Genomic DNA, 19,375 nt, shown 5'->3' with positions numbered 1-19,375 from the left:
CAAAACCCCATGACCTGCCCTGCCAGCATTGCTCAGAAAACTTCATATCTGACTGCACAATTACTCCCAGGTCTTTTTCATTTTCTACCACCTTAAGTGTAGTACCACACAGTTGGAACGTTTCTCTGGGATTACTTCTACCCATATGCAGTACTTTGCATTTGTCAAGGTTCAAACTTCAGTTGCCACTTCTTAGCCCATCTGCCCAAAATATCTAGATCCTGTTGCAGTAGCACACTGCCATTATTGTCATTAACAACCCTGCCAACCTTTGTATCATCTGCAAACTTCGACATTAAGCCTGATATACCTTCATCAATATCATTGATAAATATACAAAACAACAGTGGACCGAACACTGTGGGACTCCACTAATAACATTAGTCCACAAAAAGCAGCACCCATTGATTACCACCCTCAATGGGTGCTGCTTTATCCTTAATATCCTTATCCTTAATACCATTCTGGATAAGGATATTAAGCTTAATACCATTCCTTATCCAACTTATCCTTAATACCATTCTGCTCTAATTTGTACAAATAGTTTTCCATGCGCAACAGTGTCAAAAGCTTTCCTGAAATCCAAATATATATCAAAATTATTTTTTGCATCCAGTTCCTTTGTGACCACATCATAATAACCAATCAAATTTGTCAGATAAGACTTTCCCTTAACAAACCCATGCTGTGTCTGAATTATTGCTGCAGTCTTGTCTAGATGATCCTGCAATGTATCTTGGGGATACATTTGCACATCTCCAGTCCGTGGGAACCTCCCCTGAGTCCAAGGATGCTCTCATAATTATGGCTAAGGGTTTGCTTAGTTGCTTTGCCGCTTTAATATAACTGGATAGATCCTATCCACCCCAGGTGCCTTTCTTATGTTTAACTTCAACAATTTCTCCTCCACTTTGCTCTCAGTTATTACAAAATCATTAAGCACCCTGCTACAATTTGATAATCTTCTGACAGTTTCAAACCTTAATAACTCCTAATGTGTGAATGTAGATGCAAAATACTCATTCAGTTTGTTTGCTATCTGAGCAGGATCATCAACAGTTGAACCATCGATGTTAAGTGGACCAATCAGAATCATCCCCTTCCTTTTAGAGTTTATATAAGTAAAGAAAGCCTTGCTGTTCTTCTTAGAATCTTTTGCCAAAGATTTCTCGTAATCCGCCTTCGCCTGCCGAACCTCCTTTGTGACCTGATTACAGACTAGCTTATATCTGCCATAGGCTTCTGTGTCGCCTGATAATTTATATGCATCCCATGCATTAGTAGTAGTAGTAGTAGTAGTGGCACATGATGCAAGAAAGCAAGTGTAGGAGCTTATGCAGCATCAGCCAAAAAATAAAAAAAAAAAAAAAATCATCACACCATTCCCTCCAAATGCCTGTCCAGTTCCTCCTTAAATTTATTTAACCTATCAACTTCCACAACGACAGATGGAAGTTTGTTCCAGCAATTAACCACCCGCTGGCTAAAGGCAAATTTCCGCACATCTATTCTACATCTGTCCTTTCTTAATTTGAACTTATGTCCCCGTAGGTTGGTAATCTGAACAAGTGGAAGGATCCCATCAGAATTCAGCGTGCTCAACCCATTCAAGGCCTTATAGACCTCAATCAGATCACCGCGCAGGTGCCTAGTCTCCAGCCACTGCAATTTGCAGAACTTAAGCCTCTCTTGGTAAGAGAATCCCTTCATTCCCCTCACCAATCGTGTTGCTCTTCTCTGTACACGCTCAAGCAAATCTACATCCTTCCTAAAATGAGGCCTCCAGACTTGTACGCAATACTCAAGGCGTGGCCTGACCATTGCCTTATACAGAGGGACAATCACCTCCTTTTCCCTGCTAGCAAAATTCCTATATATCATTGACAAAACCCCATGACCTGCCCTAGCAGCCTGTCTGCATTGCTCAGAAAACTTCATATCTGACTGCACAATTACTCCTAGGTCTTTTTCATTTTCTACCACCTTAAGTGTAGTACCACACAGTTGGTACGTTTCTCTGGGGTTACTTCTATCCATATGCAGTACTTTGCATTTGTCAAGGTTGAACTTCAGTTGCCACTTCTTAGCCCATCTGCCCAAATTATCTAGATCCTGTTGCAGTAGCACACTGCCATTACTGTCATTAACAACCCTGCCAACCTTTGTGTCATCTGCAAACTTCGACATTAAGCCTGATATACCTTCATCAATATCATTGATAAATACACAAAACAACAGTGGACCCAACACCGAACCCTGTGGGACTCCACTAATAACATTAGTCCACGAAGAGCAGCACCCATTGATTACCACTCTCTGTCTTCTCCCACTTAACCATCCTTTTATCCATTGTAGCAACTTACCCTTAATACCATTCTGCTCCAATTTGTACAGTAGTCTTCCATGCGCAACAGTGTCAAAAGCTTTCCTGAAATCCAAGTATATGATATCAAAATTATTTTTCGCATCCAGTTCCTTTGTGACCACATCATAATAACCAATCAAATTTGTCAGACAAGACTTTCCCTTAACAAACCCATGCTGTGTTTGAATTATTGCTGCAGTCTTGTCTAGATGATCCTGCAATGCATCTTTAACCAGTGACTCCATTATTTTACCCGGAACAGAAGTTAAACTAACTGGTCTGTAATTACTCGTGTCACCCTTCGATCCACCTTTGTGAATTGGGGACACATTTGCACATCTCCAGTCCGTGGGAACCTCCCCTGAGTCCAAGGATGCTCTCATAATTATGGCTAAGGGTTTGCTTAGTTGCTTTGCCGCCTCCTTTAAAATAACTGGATAGATCCCATCCACCCCAGGTGCCTTTCTTATGTTTAACTTCAACAATTTCTCCTCCACTTTGCTCTCAGTTATTACAAAATCATTAAGCACACTGCTACAATTTGATAACCTTCTTCCATTTTCAAACTGTAATAATTCCTCACGTGTGAATGTAGATGCAAAATACTCATTCAGTTTGTTTGCTATCTGAGCAGGATCATCAACACTCGAACCATCGATGTCAAGTGGACCAATCAGATTCATCCCCTTCCTTTTAGAGTTTATATAAGTAAAGAAATCCTTGCTGTTTTTCTTAGCATCCTTTGCCAAAGATTTCTCGTAATCCGCCTTCGCCTGCCGAACCTCCTTTGTGACCTGATTACAGACTAGCTTATATCTGCCACAGGCTTCTGCGTCACCTGATAATTTATATGCATCCCATGCATTTTTCTTCTCTGTCACGAGTCTCATTAGTTCATTTGATAACCATTTAGGCCTAAACCTTGAACGATATTTCTTAATCGGTATATAAAGTCTAGTAGCTTCCAAGATTAATTCCTTGAATGCTTCCCACTTAGAATTTACTGTTGGTAACATCGTCAGTTGATCCCACTGTACAGAATTTAAAAACTGTCTGAGACCACTGTACTCCCCTTTACGGAAGCAAAAACCCTTTCCTTTACCCCTGACGGTAGTTACCTCTTTGAGTAAATCATCATCAGAATCATCCCCTTCCTTTTAGAGTTTATATAAGTAAAGAAAGCCTTGCTGTTCTTCTTAGAATCTTTTGCCAAAGATTTCTCGTAATCCGCCTTCGCCTGCCGAACCTCCTTTGTGACCTGATTACAGACTAGCTTATATCTGCCATAGGCTTCTGTGTCGCCTGATAATTTATATGCATCCCATGCATTTTTCTTCTCTGTCACGAGTCTCATTAGTTCATTTGATAACCATTTAGGCCTAAATCTTGAACAATATTTCTTAATAGGTATGAAACTTTTAGTAGCATCCACGATTAATTCCTTGAATGCTTCCCACTTAGAATTTACTGTTGGTAACATCATCAGTTGATCCCACTGTACAGAATTAAAAACTGTCTGAGACCACTGTACTCCCCTTTACGGAAGCAAAAACCCTTTCCTTTACCCCTGATGGTAATTAAATATTTAAGTAAATCCCAGATCAGTACACTGTGATCACTGCCACCTAGTGGTTCCTTTATCTGCAAATTCTTAATACACGAATGATCACTGCTGATAACCAGATCAAGAGTATTACTCTCTCTGGTTGCCTCTCGAACATGCTGCTGCAGAAAACAATCATCCAATGAATCCACAAAAGTCTGACTAGTGTGTGAGTGACCAACCCACAAGTTCCAGTCAATATCTGGGAAGTTAAAATCCCCCATTATAAGACATTCTGATTTACTGGCCCACTCTATTTCTCTGTACAACTGTTCATTGTACTCATTCGAGTCATTAGGCCTATAACACACTCCTACTCTTATTTTTGCTTTCGCAGTGCTTATGTCACACCAAACTGACTCAACAGTGTACTGTTCATCTATATCAACTGGGTGCACTTCCTTTGATTTTATGTTTTTCTTAATTAACAGCATAACACCTCCTCCCTTTCTATCTTTTCTGTACACATTGTACTCCCCAAATTCCAGTTCTGCATTCCTTATATCTGTGTGACACCACGTCTCTGCTATCCCAACAATATCCGCCTTTGATGTCTTGACCAACACTTCAAATTCATCGAATTTATTTACTATACTTCTAACATTGGTATACATGCATGCATACATGCTTCTATTTTTATTTTATTTTTTTTTTATGAAAACCCCAAACACGAAAGGTATCAAAACCTATAGTACCGTGCATGGGTTGAAGGAGAAGTATGGGGGGGGGATGCCGGAAACTTTGCTCTAGAGACTAAACATGGGTTTCACCACTTCAAGCCTCCAATAAGCAAAGTGGTGGTATTTCACCGGTTGATGAAAGTCATCTACCACCTGATGCCTCTATTCATAGTCAATGCCTTCTATGCCTGTATTCATAGTCAAAATAATTAATATAAACTTCTCTCACCTAGTCGTTGTGCCAGTTTATAACAAGAACACTATATCTGAAAAGTGATTAAAAAAGCGAAGCTTAAGAAACATTACAACTCCCTTCAATTTAAATTAAAGTCAGGTAAACATTCAGGAAATAAGGGCAAAACTTACATTTTAACTCTGAACAGACGGCACAAAGTTAACGATACACCATACTATATGATATTAAATATACCAGCACACAAATAAAATAAAAAACAAATAAAAAAAAGAAACCAATTAAATGCAAATTAAAATAGAAAGTAGAAGTTTAACGTAAATGCCCTAAAATCATTTAGACCTCGAGTAATCATAGAGAGCGCAACGAATGGCTACCCGGTGGCATGTTTTTGGAGATTCACTGTCACCACAAAAAATTAATGAATTTTTATAAATAAAGAATAAATTGTGTTTATTCTTGAGATCAAAAGACTAGAAAAGTTTGCATATTCATTGCGATTATGAACATAATGAATTAAGCGCAAATTTTCTATGCCACTGTTAATGGGGGGTGCATATTTCTTCGCAGCCTACAAGCTCTCGGCCATCTTATTTTCTGGCAACCCCAGGGGCTCACATCTGGTAAGTATGTGCTTCGCACACCCAGGGTACTGAGCTGGATATCATCATTCTTCTCTTTCTTGGTGATTCCCTTCTACTTCTCTCTCTCTCTCGGGGTAATTCAGAATTTTTTTTTTTTTTTTTTTTTTGGCTGGTGCAGCGTAAGCCTCAGGCTTCTTTGCACCTAGCTAATAATAATAATAATGCACAAGAATCACAGGAACACGGACAGTTAATATACAAATTAAACCGAGATAACTTCGTATTAGGAACAGCTACCTAGTATCAGGTTACTCCTCCTTTATGGTTCAGTACGACCCTGGATGCATCGCGGCATAAATTCCACGGGATTCTGGAGGGTTTCCACTAGTATGGTAACCTATTTCGACAGGGTATTCGATCTAGTATGGTAACCTATTTCGACAGGGTATTCGATCTAGTATGGTAACCAGTTTCAGGGTATTCGATCAGGGCGTAATGGCCCATGAAGACGATGGTCCGGAAAGACGGTCATTCGCCATAAATGGGAGCACATAATGGAGAAATAATATCGCTACATAAGTCTTCAGTGAAACTGGAGATAGATACCAAAGAGCACTGGGTCTTTCATTCGAATATGCTCAGACCATTATTTCGCCCACGTCTGCGTGTGCAGTGCTCTTTATTTATGGAGGCATAAAAGCCTCTTATTGAGGACGTGACACCTGAACATATCCATCTACAATCTGGAGTTGAAATGCATCCGATCAAGGGAACCCATATCCGATAATCTACTGTGCAATGGCTTTGTTCCTATGCCTACTGCAGGCACATTTGATTGTGATTGACTGTCAGCAGTCCTATTTATTGTTTTTCTGATAACAGCAGATTGCCAGTTTTAGACACCTTCCAGTTTGAGAAACCTTGCCCTGCATAAATAGCTTCATCTTTTCGAGTATCTACTACTAATTCCTTAAATTTCCAGGTGGGGAAAAGAAAACTCAGTAGATTTAAATCCTTTTTTATCAAACTCAACCAGGGAGCTAAGTTATTTTGTAATAACTGAGAGGAAAGTGGAAATAAACTGTTGAAGTTAAACATAAGAAAGGCACCTGCGGTGGATGAGTTATATCCAATTTCGTATATCAAAAGAGACAGCGAAAAAGGAAAGCAGACCCTTTTCCATAATTATGAGAGGATTATTGGATTCAGGGAAGGACCCCACGAACAAGAGATGTGCGAATGTATCGTTCACTAAGGATGACAGGAGTAATTACAGACTATTTTAACTCCTTTGTTATTTTAACTTCTGTTCCTGGAAAAATTATAAGTCACTGGTTAAAAAAAGTAATGCAGGACCATCTAGACAAGAATGCAGCTATTCTTTGGACACAGCAGGATCTGTTAAGGGAAAATGCTGTCTGACCATTATATTGGATGCTACGATGTGGTCACAAAGGAACTGAAGGAAAAAAATAATTTTTATAGCATGTATCTGGATTTTAGGAAAGCTTTTGATCCTGTTGCACATAAAACATTGCTGAACAAATTGGAGCAGTAAGGCATTAAGGGCAAGTTGCTGCTATGGATTAGTGGCCGTTGAGTAGAAGAAGAAAGAGAGTGGTAATCAATGGACACTGCTCTTTTTTGCGGAGCAATGTTATTGGTGGACTCTCGAATGGTTCGGCGTTGTGCCCATTGTTGGTTTCTATTAATCAATGTTATTGATGAAGTCATATCAGGCTTAATGTGCAAGTTTGAAGATGACACAAAGGTTGGCAGGATGGCTACTAACAGTAATGACAGTATGCTACTGCAACAGGGTCTAGAAAAGTTAGGCAGATGGGCTGAGAAATGGCAATTGATGTTTAACATTGACAACTGCAAAATACTGCACGTGGGTAGCAATAACCCCAGAGTAACGTAGTGGTGCTAAACGCAGGCTAGTGGAAAATGAAAATTACCTGTGGATAATTGTGCACTCAGATATGAAGTTCTCTGGGAAGTGTACACAGGCTGCAAGGACAGCTGATGGGGTTTTAGAGGAGTTTTGCTATTAAGGATAAGAAGGTGGTTATCCCATTGTATAAGGCAGTAGTCAGGCCTCATCTTGAATTCTACATAGCGGTCTCAAGGCCTCATTTTTGGAAGGATGTAAAGCTGCTGGAATGAGTGCAGAGAAAGGCAACGAGATTGGTGAGGGAAACAAAAGGGTGCTTTTACCAAGAATGACTTAAGTTCTGAAAATTGCAATGTCTGAAGAATAGACACTCGCGAAGCGATCTGATTTAGCTATTTAATGCTTTGAATGGATTGATCAAGGTCAGTGCTGATGGGATTCTTCCTCTTGCTGAGACTACACATATGTGGAGATATAAATTCAAAAATAAGGAGGGACAATTGCAGGACAGATGTGCGGTCATTTGATTTCAGCGAGCCTGTAGTTGATTGTTGGAACAAACTTCGATCTGTCGTTATGGAAGTTAATAGCTTAAATAATTTTAAGGAAGAATTAGTCAAGCTATTGGAGCGACGAATCCTGTATAAGCTTGCTTTCTTGCATCGTATGGCACTAATAATACTAATGCTGGGTCAACTGTTGATGATCCTGCTCAGGTAGCTAACAAACTAAATCAATATTTTGCATCGACATTCACACATGAGGAGTTATTCAGCGAGGGGAATGCCAGAGGTGTATTCAACTCTAGCAGTAAGCTACAGAATCTTGTAATAACTGAGAGTAAAGTGGAGGAGAAATTGTTGAAGGTAAACACAAGAAAGGCACCCGGGGTGGATGGGATCTATCCAGTTATATTAAAGGAGGCAGCAGAGGAAGTAAGCAAACCCTTAGCCATAATTATGAGAGCTTCCTTGGACTCAGGAGAGGTACCCACAGACTGGAGACGTGAAAATGTGACCCCAATTCACAAAGGAGGATCAAAGGCTGACACAAGTAATTATAGACCTGTGAGTTTAACTTCTGTTCCAGGAAAATTAATGAGTTAATTAATGGTTAAAATTAATGGTTAAAAAAGCACTGCAGGATCATTTAGACAAGACTTCAGTTATAGCTGAGACACTGCATGGTTTTGTTAAGGGGAAGTCTTGCCTGAACAATTTGATTGGATACTATGATGCAGTCACAAAGGAACTGGATGCAGGGAATAACTTTGATATTATATACTTGGATCTTAGAAAGGCTTTTGATACTGTTGCACATGGAAGACTGCTGCACAAATCGGAGCAGTGTGACATTGGAGGCAAATTGCTGCTGTGGATAAAGGGGTGGCTGAGGGGGAGAAGACAGAGAGTGGTAATCAATGGACACTGCTCGTCGTGGACTAATGTTATTAGTGGAGTCCCTCAGGGCTCAGTGTTGGGTCCATTATTGTTTTCTGTGTTTATAAATGATATTGATGATGGTATATCAAGCTTAATGTCGAAGTTTGCAGACGATACAAAGGTAGGCAGGGCTGTCAAGGACATTACTGACACTATGCTGCTGCAACAGGATCTGGAAAGGCTGAGCAGATGGGCTGAGAGGTGGCAAATGAAGTTTAACATTGACAAATGTAAAGTACTACACATGGGAAACAGCAACCTCAGAGCAACGTATCAACTCTGTGGTACTACACTGACAGTGGTAGAGAATGAAAGGGACCTGGGGGTGGTTGTGCAGGCAGATATGAAGTTCGCTGAGCAGTGCAGACGGGCTGCAAGAGTAGCTCATGGTGTATTGTCAATGATATATAGGAATTTTTCTAGCAGGGATAAGAAGGTAATTATTCCCTTGTATAAGGCAATGGTCAGGCCACACCTAGAGTACTGTATACAGGTCTGGAGGCCTCATTTCAAGAAGGATGTAGAGCTGCTGGAACGAGTACAGAGAAGGGCAACAAGATTAGTGAATGGAACAAAGGGGTGCTCTTACGAAGAAAGGCTTAAGTTTTGCAAATTACAGTGTCTGGAGACTAGGCACCAGCGAGGTGATCTGATCGAGGTGTATAAAGCCTTGAATGGTTTGAGCATGCTCAATGCTGATGGGATTCTTCCTCTCGGTCAGAATAATCACCTGAGAGGGCATAAATTCAAATTGAAGAAAGACAGATGTAGGATAGACGTGCGGAAATTTGCTTTTAGCCAGCGGGTGGTTGGTTGGTGGAACAGGCTTCCATCCCTTGTTGTGGAAGTTGATAGCCTAAATAAGTTTAAGACTCAGCTGGACAGGTATTTCGAACGAACAGAGGGGTGAAGTGGAAGTGGTTATTTTTTATTTATTTATTTTACTTTATTATTATTTTTTTTTTTTGGCTGATGCTGCATAAGCTTGCTTTCTTGCATCAAATTCCTCTACTAATGCTAAATCGACCACAGAACGCTGGCAATTTCTAATTCTTCTTTGTTGATGCCGTCTCCTATTGGAGGTTTGCGATCACCACGGTATACTTCTCTCTGTCTTGAGTGAGATGAAAAAGATCCTCAGCTGATCTGCCAGTCCAATTGCAGATGTTTTTCAGCCAAGAAAGGGGCAATGACCAAGAAATTTATACCGGATGTAGGCAAAACCTTTCTGAACCTGAGGATCAGAAAGTGCTGTCCTGAGGACCACATACCTGAAGTCTTATGCACGACTGCCCCCCCTCCACGAGGATCTCCGATCTATCCTGATTACAGAAATACAATTTATCCCCAGAGACCAAGAGCAATTTATCACCAGAGACCAATAGTTTCCTTCTGGAGTCAGAAGGAAATACACAGCTTTCTCAAAATTTACCCAAAATCTCTTTGCGAGACGCTGGACTATCGCACTGAGGCAACAGCAACAACGAAGGTAAAGCTCAACCTAACGCAATTGCATCACTGATCGACCAGCCCTAGCCAACAAAGAATGAACGACTTCACTCTGCAAAAGTCATCAAACAAGCGCAGTGCGCAGGGCCGAAAACATCACACGTGACCACACTCACGAATGACTATAAAAGAAACTAAAAAGAAGACACCCACATCAAGAACAAGAATTGGGCTAGAAGACAACTTTCCAAGCTGAGACCTGCGTCTTAAGCATGACAAAATACCGAACTGCACTATGAATGACAGTGCAGCTACGCAGCCCAACACCAATATTGGGGGGAAGAAACGGGCCCCTGTCTCCTCTCCCAGCAGTCCCCCCTCCTTTTGCTGGTGAAGCATAGGCCTGCCTCACTGACTCTCTAGGTTACCTTCTCTATCGTCCCCATATTTCTATCTCTCCCCGCACTCTATCTGTATGCGAGCGAACGCCCTACACCCAAATTGCTTCGCCTACAAAACTTTCGGCCCCTCAAATTCTAGCGCTATCCCTGCCGCGATCGTTCCACGCGTGTGTGTGTGTGTGTGTGTGGTTTTATTTATTTTATTTTTTTTTGGTCCTAACCACTGAAATCTTAGGAAATTATGTGGCAGGACCTGTCAGAGTGACTATCTTAATCTATTAGTGTACCTGGTCTGCCTCCACAGGGCAAAGTGCGGCCAACGTCAGGCCTTAACAGGGGTCTGGCGGCTAAATAGCCAGATCAACAACGGTACAAAACACTACATATAAACAATACTCATATACTTTTAAATCTCTGGCCTTTACAGTGTTCTGTATCACAAAACAATGTATACCACGCGGAGATGGGAGAAACCTCTGGTGCAGTCTGACGCTAAACACACTTTACACTTTCTCTCTATTTTGTCTGCGCGTATAGCACAGTGGTATCGGCACCGTCCTCCCCACACCGAGTGGAAAAGGCCTGGGTTCGAATCCCATCGATGACCCGAAGAATTTTAATGGGCTTTTTTAAATCCGTGGCTGAGTTAGTCGGTCACAGGCACAGATAGCAAGGTTTTTCTCTCAGAACCTGGGGTTTTTTCGTCCAGCAAAACAGGCAAATCGACCTGAAAATACACGCAATTTACAGACATAATATATAAACAGGTATACGTAAGAAATTACGGGTGACCCTAATATAATAATAATAAAATTTTCCTGTATTATTACTTGATGCAATTTATATTTCACATTTCTAAGGATGTGTCCCAAGTACGCATCTTCTCTTCACTAAGTTCAACAATTCACGTTTTCTTCCTGCTCTTTTCAAGACTTCAATGTTGGTGATTCTGCTGTCCAAGATACTTTTAGCATGCGTCTGTAGGCTGTATTTTTTATTTATTTTTTTTGTTTATGGTTGATGTTTTCAGCGCCCAAGTTTCAACTCCGTATAATAGTATGGACCACTCGTAGCACCTAACGAATTTCAGTCTGATTGATAGATCTAGAGCTTTGTGACACAGCATTGTTCTTTATTTGTAAAGGCATTTCTCGCAACCTCTATTCTTGCTTTTATATCTGCTTCCGGATCTAGATCAGCATTTAGTCAACTACCAAGGTATTTAAAATGAGTCACTCTATCTAATGAAGCCCCATTCAATAATAGCTGGACTTGACTTAGTGGAGATTTACTCACAGCCATGTCTCTAATATGTCTCTAAAATCGACACTTACAGCCACTTACAATGGTTTAAGTGTCGAATTTAGAGACGTTATATAAAGCTCAAAACAGCCTAAGTAGCTGCTATGCCTAAACACCACAATTACCAACAACTGTCACAGCTTATGAGAGCTAATGTCCAGCGCATAGTCCATGTGAACAAGAAGACTACTTTTGGTGACAACTTTGTCACCAAAAGAAACCCTCCTTGATTTAACGAAATAAATTTCCTGAATACCACATATGAATGAACATCTTTGTCTTTTGTGGTTAGGTTGATTATCTCGAACCAAGGAACAAATATAGTCGCCCACTATAGATACATTTCATTTACTTTCGTTCTGCTGCACTGACGGTATGGCCTGGTAGAATCTTTCGCAATTCTCTCCCCTGACGTCCCTCAACTTTAGTCTGAAGTCCTCAACTTTAGTTTGAATTATTGAAGCAAGACTTTCTTACTTGGAACTAATTGATTGTTTACTACATTGTGTGCACGAAATGCAACTCAAGTAAATCTGAGAAACGCTTCTCTTCTCCTGTGATGCTGATCTACTGCCATGCTGCCACAAAGCAGTAAAAGCAAGGGAAATGAATGAAGTCCCCACATAAATCTCACTCTAGTGGTCATCCGATCTTCCATAACACAGTCTTCACATTTCTGTGTAAAGTATGTGTTATGGTCTTCTCTTATATGAACAGAGAGTGTAACAAGAATTGATGGAATTGCATTGCAAAGTAAGCCCTTGTGGGTAGCACAAAAGAAAAACAAACTATTATATTATGGTTACCCGGTAAGTTATTACACATATCCATGTGTACTGTGTTTGTACATTGCGTGCGTTCTCTGGTCGATTTGCCGGTTTTGCTGGATGAAAAACCCGGTTTCCTGGGAGGGGGGGGAGACCTTACTCTCTACGCCTGATACCGATTAACTCAGCCACGGAGTGAAAAAAGCCCATAAAAGTTCCTCGCGTCATCGATGGGATTCAAATCCCGGGCCATTTCCACCCAGAGTCAGGTGGACAGTGACGATACCACTGTGCTACGAACGGTCTGCATGGGTAGCACACAAAATCGAATGATTTTATTAGAGCCACCCATTATTTCTAATATTTACACCCATATATGTATTTTGTCTGTAAATTGCGTATATCCTTAGGTAGGTTTGCCTGTTTTGCTGGACGAAAAAACCCCAGGTTCTGGGGGAAAACCTTGCTATCTGCGCCTGAGACCGATTAACTCAGCCACGGAGTAAAAAATGCCCATTAAAGGTCTTCGCGTCATCGACGGGATTCGAACCCAGGCCTTTTCCACTTGGTGTGTGGAGGACGGTGACGATACCACTGTGCTACACGCGCAGACGCATGGGTAGCACAGTTGGTAGGATCGCCTTCCTCTCCACACCAGGTGGAAAAGACAGGGTGATTCGAGTCCCATAGATGACGTGAGGAATTTTAATGGGCCTTTTTCACAAGGTGGTTGAGTTAGTCAGTCTCAGGTGAGGGTAGCATGGTTTTTTCTCCCAGAAACTCAGGAGTTTCGTCGACTAAACAGAAAATTGACCTCAGAACACACGAAATTTATAAACAATATGCAGGGAGAAATATGGCCTTAGTTGCTGATGTTCCTACAAATTAAAAAAAATTGGAAAAAGTTCTATGTGATGTAACACAGCTTCTAAACTTTTACATGAACTTTCTATAGAAATTGGCTACTTGTCTGGATTTTGACTAACACCAAATTCTTTATTAAAAATCAAGCAAATGAAAACATTAGCACACGGACTCTGAAACCGTATAAAAACGTGCAAAAGTGTAGTTTTTCTTTATGTGGAAGTCTTGGGATCTCAGGAGCTCTACAGCGGATTAAGTTAAACCCAAGTCGCTCACTATTTCAACGGCGCGTGCGTAGCCCGGTGGGCAGGAGCAGCAGTGGTAGCACACGCTTCTTGATTAGACCAGGGTTCGAGCCCGTGACCACCAAATACGGAGGATGCGGAAAGGTCAGGGAATGACCACCGCATATTCCCGGAGCAATATAGTCTTAGTTGCTAATGCTCCTAAAAACTAAATAACAACAACTATTTCAACAAATGAAACCCAAATAGCTCGCTAATTCAACAAATGAAACCCAGGTGGCTCACTAATTCATCGAAAAACTCAATTTATTATTATTTTATTTATTTTTTTTTTTTTGGCTGGTGCAGCAAAAGCCTCAGGCTTCCTTGCACCACATGGCTAATAATAATAATAATAATAATAAAATGAAACTCAAGTCGCTGAATAATTCATCAAATTCTTGTTGAGCATAAAAATTCTAAGGTATAATCCCAATTAACCTGTTCAATAGCTCCATTGTCTGATTCTGACACGGTTCTCCAAAAAAAACTAAAGCCAAACTATTATATTTAGGCCACCCGAATAATTAAATTCATCTGCCGTGCTGTGTCTTATGTCTGTTAATTGATATTGACGAGGGTATATTAGGCTTAATGTCTAAGCATGGGGATTAGATTAGATTAGATTATTACTAGCCATATGGTGCAAGGAAGCCTGAGGCTTACGATGCACCAGCCAAAAAAAATTTGGCTGGTGCATCATAAGAGAAAGAGAGAGAGAGAGAGAGGGGTAGAAGGGAATCACCAAGAAAAAAAAGAATGATGATATCCAACTCAGGACCCCGGGTGTGCCAAGCCCATACTCACCAGATGCGAGCCCCTGGGGTTATACAGGGTGATTCACTACCAGTGCGACAAACTTGCAGGAGGTGTGGGAGGCACAAAGATGAATCGGAATCACATAGCATTGCAGGGTCCGAAATGCCTTCGTCATGCGGTAGAGGACGTTGAACGCGAGGTCGCGTGAACAGCGATCCCGTTGGAAGTCAGCATTTGTGAACCGTTTCTGTCGAAGAAACCAAGTAGCGAAAGTCCTCCGGAGTGGATAATCCGCAGGCTCCAATGATTGGACGCGTTGCAGATGGTATGAACTCATTTGATTTGTTTACAGTATCCTCCACACAGTGGATTGGGAAATACCCAATCGTTGGCCTATCGCTGGAGTACTCGTATTCGGATTGCCTTCTGCAAGACGTAGGACATTCTCCTCATTGTCTGGCGTCCTCGTCGTTCGCTCTCGATTCATGGCACCTCTCATGAAACAACCAGTCTCACGTAACCTTCTGTGCACACGTGCGAAAATCGTATGATGAGGAGCACACCTGTGCGGGAAACGTTCCTGGTACAAGCGCAGAGTGGCGCGCCCGTTACAGTCCGCAGCTCCATACGCGAGGTGCATGTCGGCCAGTTCAACGATTGAATACTCGTCCATCCTACTGCCTCGGGAACCGGTCCGCAAATGCTGACTTCCAGCGGAATCGCTGTTCACGCGACCTCCCGTTCAACGTCCTCTACCGCATGACGAAGGCATTTCGGACCCTGCAATGCTATGTGATTCCGATTCGTCTTTGTGGCCCCTACACCTCCTGCAAGTTTGTCGCACTGGTAGTGAATCACCCTGTATATAAAGGTTGGGAAGGCGGTTAAAGACAGTCATCAGGGTGAGCTAATGCAACAAAATCTAAGAAAATTGGTCGATTGGCTGAGAAATGGCAGTAGAAGTTTAACGTTGACAAATGCATGGTATTGCACATGGGTAGCAATAACACCAGAATAACTTATCAACTGTGTGGTACTGTACTCAAGGTAGTGGAGAATGAAAAAGACCTGGAGTAATTGTGCAGTCATACATAAAATTCTCTCAGCAGTGCATATATTCTGGCTGGACAGCTCGTGGAATTTTGTGAATAATATATAGAAACTTTGCAATTAGGGATAAGGAGGAGATTATCCCTTTGTATAAGACCATGGTTAGTCCGCATCTTGAATGCTGTATACAAATCCGGAGGCCTCACTTTAGGAAGGATGTAGATCTGCTGGAACGGGTGCGGGGAAGGGCAACCAAACTGGTGAAGGGAACAAAAGGATACTCGTAACTAGGAAGGCTTTATGCCTGGAAATTGCAGCATCTCGAGACTAGGCACCTGCTTGGAGATCTCATTGAGGTGTTTAAAGCCGTGAAAGGATTAAGAAAACTGACTGTTAATGGTATTCTTCCACTTGCTGAGACTACAAACAAGAGGCGGCATAAATTCAAGTTGAGGAAGGATGGGTGCAGGATAGATGTGCGGAAGTTTGTCTTCGGCCAGCGGGTGGTTGATTGTTGAAACATGCTTCCATCTGTTGTTTTGGAAGTGGATGGGTTGAATAAATTCAAAGGTGAACTGAACAAATTATTGGAGAGTATGGATGAGTGAACTGTGGCTTTTTTTTTTTTTTTTTGGCTGATGCAATATAAACTTGTTTTCTTGCATATTTGCCATTACTGCTACTACTACTACTACTACTACTACTATAACAAAAAAGAATACACTTATGACTACCACAGAATCATTCCCCTAACGTTGACCTGCAACGATCATAGAAAAAATAAAGGGTGCATAATTGTCTTGATCACCAATAAAAATTTATCTTTCTCATATCTCATTTACCTATTATGGGAGTGGTCAGAAAGTTCTGAGAACGGGTATTTAAAATGTAATAGGAATTCAAAAATAGGCATCATATACACTACAAACTTGGTGCTACCACCCACCTAATTGCTAAATACGAATTTCAACAGTGAAAACATATTGATGTCGTAACCTGCAGTTGTTAACACGGTGAAATCTTCCAACAGCATGTTGTGCTGTTAGAAGACTTCATCCTGCTGACTACTATGGGTTACAAGTTACAACAAAACTCTCTGCCGTTGCTTCATCAAAAAAAGAACCACCTTTACTAATCAGAAGACTGCAGATTTTTAAGACAGCATCAATGTTCAGATAAAACCTGGGTAACCTTCTTTCCAAAGAGTCATAACATTTATATTACTCAAGTAAAATTTTTACTGTAAGTGACTTTAATCAACATGATTAAAAATAACTGTGAACATTTAAAAATGAATAGAAACGCCATTTCTGCAAAACGTTTCGGTTCCATATGCAATTCAATACTTCAGAAGTTTATTTTTTTGTTATTGGTTTGGTTTAGTCTTCCAAAATCATGGTTCGAATTATGATTTTCTGGGGTATATGGAAATTTCATTAGCCTAGGTGAACAAAAATTTATCTTTCTCATATCTCATTTACCTATTTTGGGAGGTCAGAAAGTTCTGAGAACAAGGTACAGTATTTAAAACGTATTAATAAATTTTAGAATTGCTTATTTTGATAGCTTAATGTCTTATAAAATAACATGAAAAAAATTGTATGTCAATGTCTTCTAAAATTTAATTTTTTTATGTTGGTAGGTGGAAGGAGAATGAATATCCAGCCCTTGAGCATCGTTCACTAATCAAATTTTTAACAAAGGAGAGCAGAAATGCTAAAGAAATCAATAAAAGAATGACTAGAGTGTTGGAGAAGTATCGCCCAGTTACGCTACTGTTAAAAGATGGTCGGAAGAACTCAAAATAAGACGGGAGTCAGTTGAGGATGATCACAGGTCTGGTCCGCCATCTGAAGCGATCAGTTTTGAAAAAAAATGCCACCACTGAATAAAAAAAATTAGAAAACACAAGAAATAAAGTGTCTGAACTTTAAAAAGTATTTTTTTCCCCCATAGAAGCATGTTAACAATAATACATGAGCATTTGTGAATGTCTAAAGTTCGTGCAAGATGGGTGCAAGAAACCTTTCCATTCATGACAAACATCAGGGTGTGAAGTCATCAAAAGAGAATTTAAAATTAATTCTTGCTAATCCAGATTGACTTTAATCCCGTTTGTTGACTGCTGATGAAGCTTGGCTACATTTTTATGATTCTGAATCTAAATTAGAAAGAATGCAGCGGAAGATCAAGGAATCTCCAACCCTGAAAAAGTTTCGAACGCCATCAGCTGGAAAAGTGTTGTCCTCAGTTTTCTAGGACACAAAAGGATTGTTGTTAATTGATTACATTGATCTAAAACAACACTAATAGAAAAATATTATGCCAGCCTTATGCCAAAGTTAAAAGTTGCAACTAGTTTGTTTTTCCACTACAATGCACCAGTGCACACAGCCTGGGTCTTACAGGCTAAAATTCACGAATTTGAAGAATTGCACGACTCCCTCATTCAGCCAGATCTGGACCCCAAGTATTATTTGTTCAGAAATCTCAAGCCTCATCTTCGTAGAACTCATTTTAAAGATAATGAAAAACTAAAACAACTGTTGGAAGTTCGGTTTGATGCCAAACTGAAGAATGTTTTTTTCTTCTTCTGAATGATTAAACTGTTTTCAGATTAAATATAGTAAGTGCATTGAACTTCATGTGGGGAAATATACGTAAAAATAAAAAACCACCGAATTTTGTACCAATGCCTTTTGTATTCTATTCTCAGAACTTTGACCACCCTTCGTACATCTTATTGTGTAGATAAGATTAATTAGGCCCTAATAGAAGCATCAAGAGCCACCACAGGCGCCAGGGCAAATTGCCTCACTAACCCTTTCAATCCCTCTAACAGCAAGTGAAATAATTATTGGCTTATCTTCGTCTTCTTAATGAGCATTTTTTTTTTTTTAATTTCCACAGTATTCGTTACAAAAAAAGAAAAAAAAAATGCGATTCTATTTAATGAACTTCTGCTAATTTGGCAGCAATCGCTAAAAATTTCATAAAATGTAACGATCTTCCCACATAGATAGGCACGCAAGATAATGTTTTCACTGAGTCACATAAGATTTATTATATATATATATATATTTAGCTTTGGATTATGAGGCACTTTTCTCAATATGTTTATAAGTACTGTTCAGATTATTATGTCCAAGAGTGAGAGAACAGAGAAATCAAAAATCTATTATCATTGTAGCAGCCGTTTTGCTCTGATTTTATTTATTTATAATTATTAGTTTCTCAATTAATTCATCATAAAATTTACCAGTTCTCACCAATCGATCGGTTATTGAGCTCCGTATTTACAAAGGAAAAGTTGCTGTGCACCATAGTGCGTAAACCACTTCTCTGTCAATTTTCAAGAAGTAGTCTACTGGTTCCCAAGACACCTGAAGCCCGCCTTTCTAGATAAACAGAGTGCCTTCGGGAAACGGAAGAGTTCAGGAACAACACACAATTTTATTAACTTTAAAAAGAAACGGGCATCTTTTCTGAAGCAAAAACGACAAGCCAGCTATAGATATATAGTTGACAGATTTGTAAGCTCGAAGCGGTCGGCTATTTCCAAAGCACTGCAGGAATATTCAGATGGATGAGAGCCTCTTCATAGAATGGGCAGACAGTAGTTTTGGTGAGAGTTGCGTAAAGGAAGAATCTAATCGTCCCTTCCCCATCCCCTTACACGATTTGACTCCCCTGTCTACACTTAATATCACAAAGGAAAATCTGTTGAAAGTAATA

At 40.3% G+C, this 19,375-nt stretch overlaps 1 protein-coding gene across 1 annotated transcript in view; it reads right to left on the bottom strand.

Moving 5' to 3' along the window:
- Positions 1-5,128, bottom strand: part of LOC150079368 (uncharacterized) — a 62,013-nt gene extending 56,885 nt beyond the window's left edge. The window contains exon 1 of the mRNA XM_090382650.1: positions 5,015-5,128. Coding sequence (XP_090238776.1) covers positions 5,015-5,016 — 2 coding nt within the window. The 5' untranslated portion in view covers positions 5,017-5,128. The remainder of the gene's footprint in view (positions 1-5,014) is intronic.
- Positions 5,129-19,375: the final 14,247 nt, after the last annotated feature.

Source organism: Mastigoproctus giganteus, chromosome 10, assembly GCF_048544385.1.
Source record: "Mastigoproctus giganteus isolate SK-2022 chromosome 10, ASM4854438v1, whole genome shotgun sequence".
Classification (NCBI taxonomy): domain Eukaryota; kingdom Metazoa; phylum Arthropoda; class Arachnida; order Uropygi; family Thelyphonidae; genus Mastigoproctus; species Mastigoproctus giganteus.
Note: the sequence above shows the minus strand (reverse complement) of the source record. Positions and strands in the feature narration are given on the sequence as shown.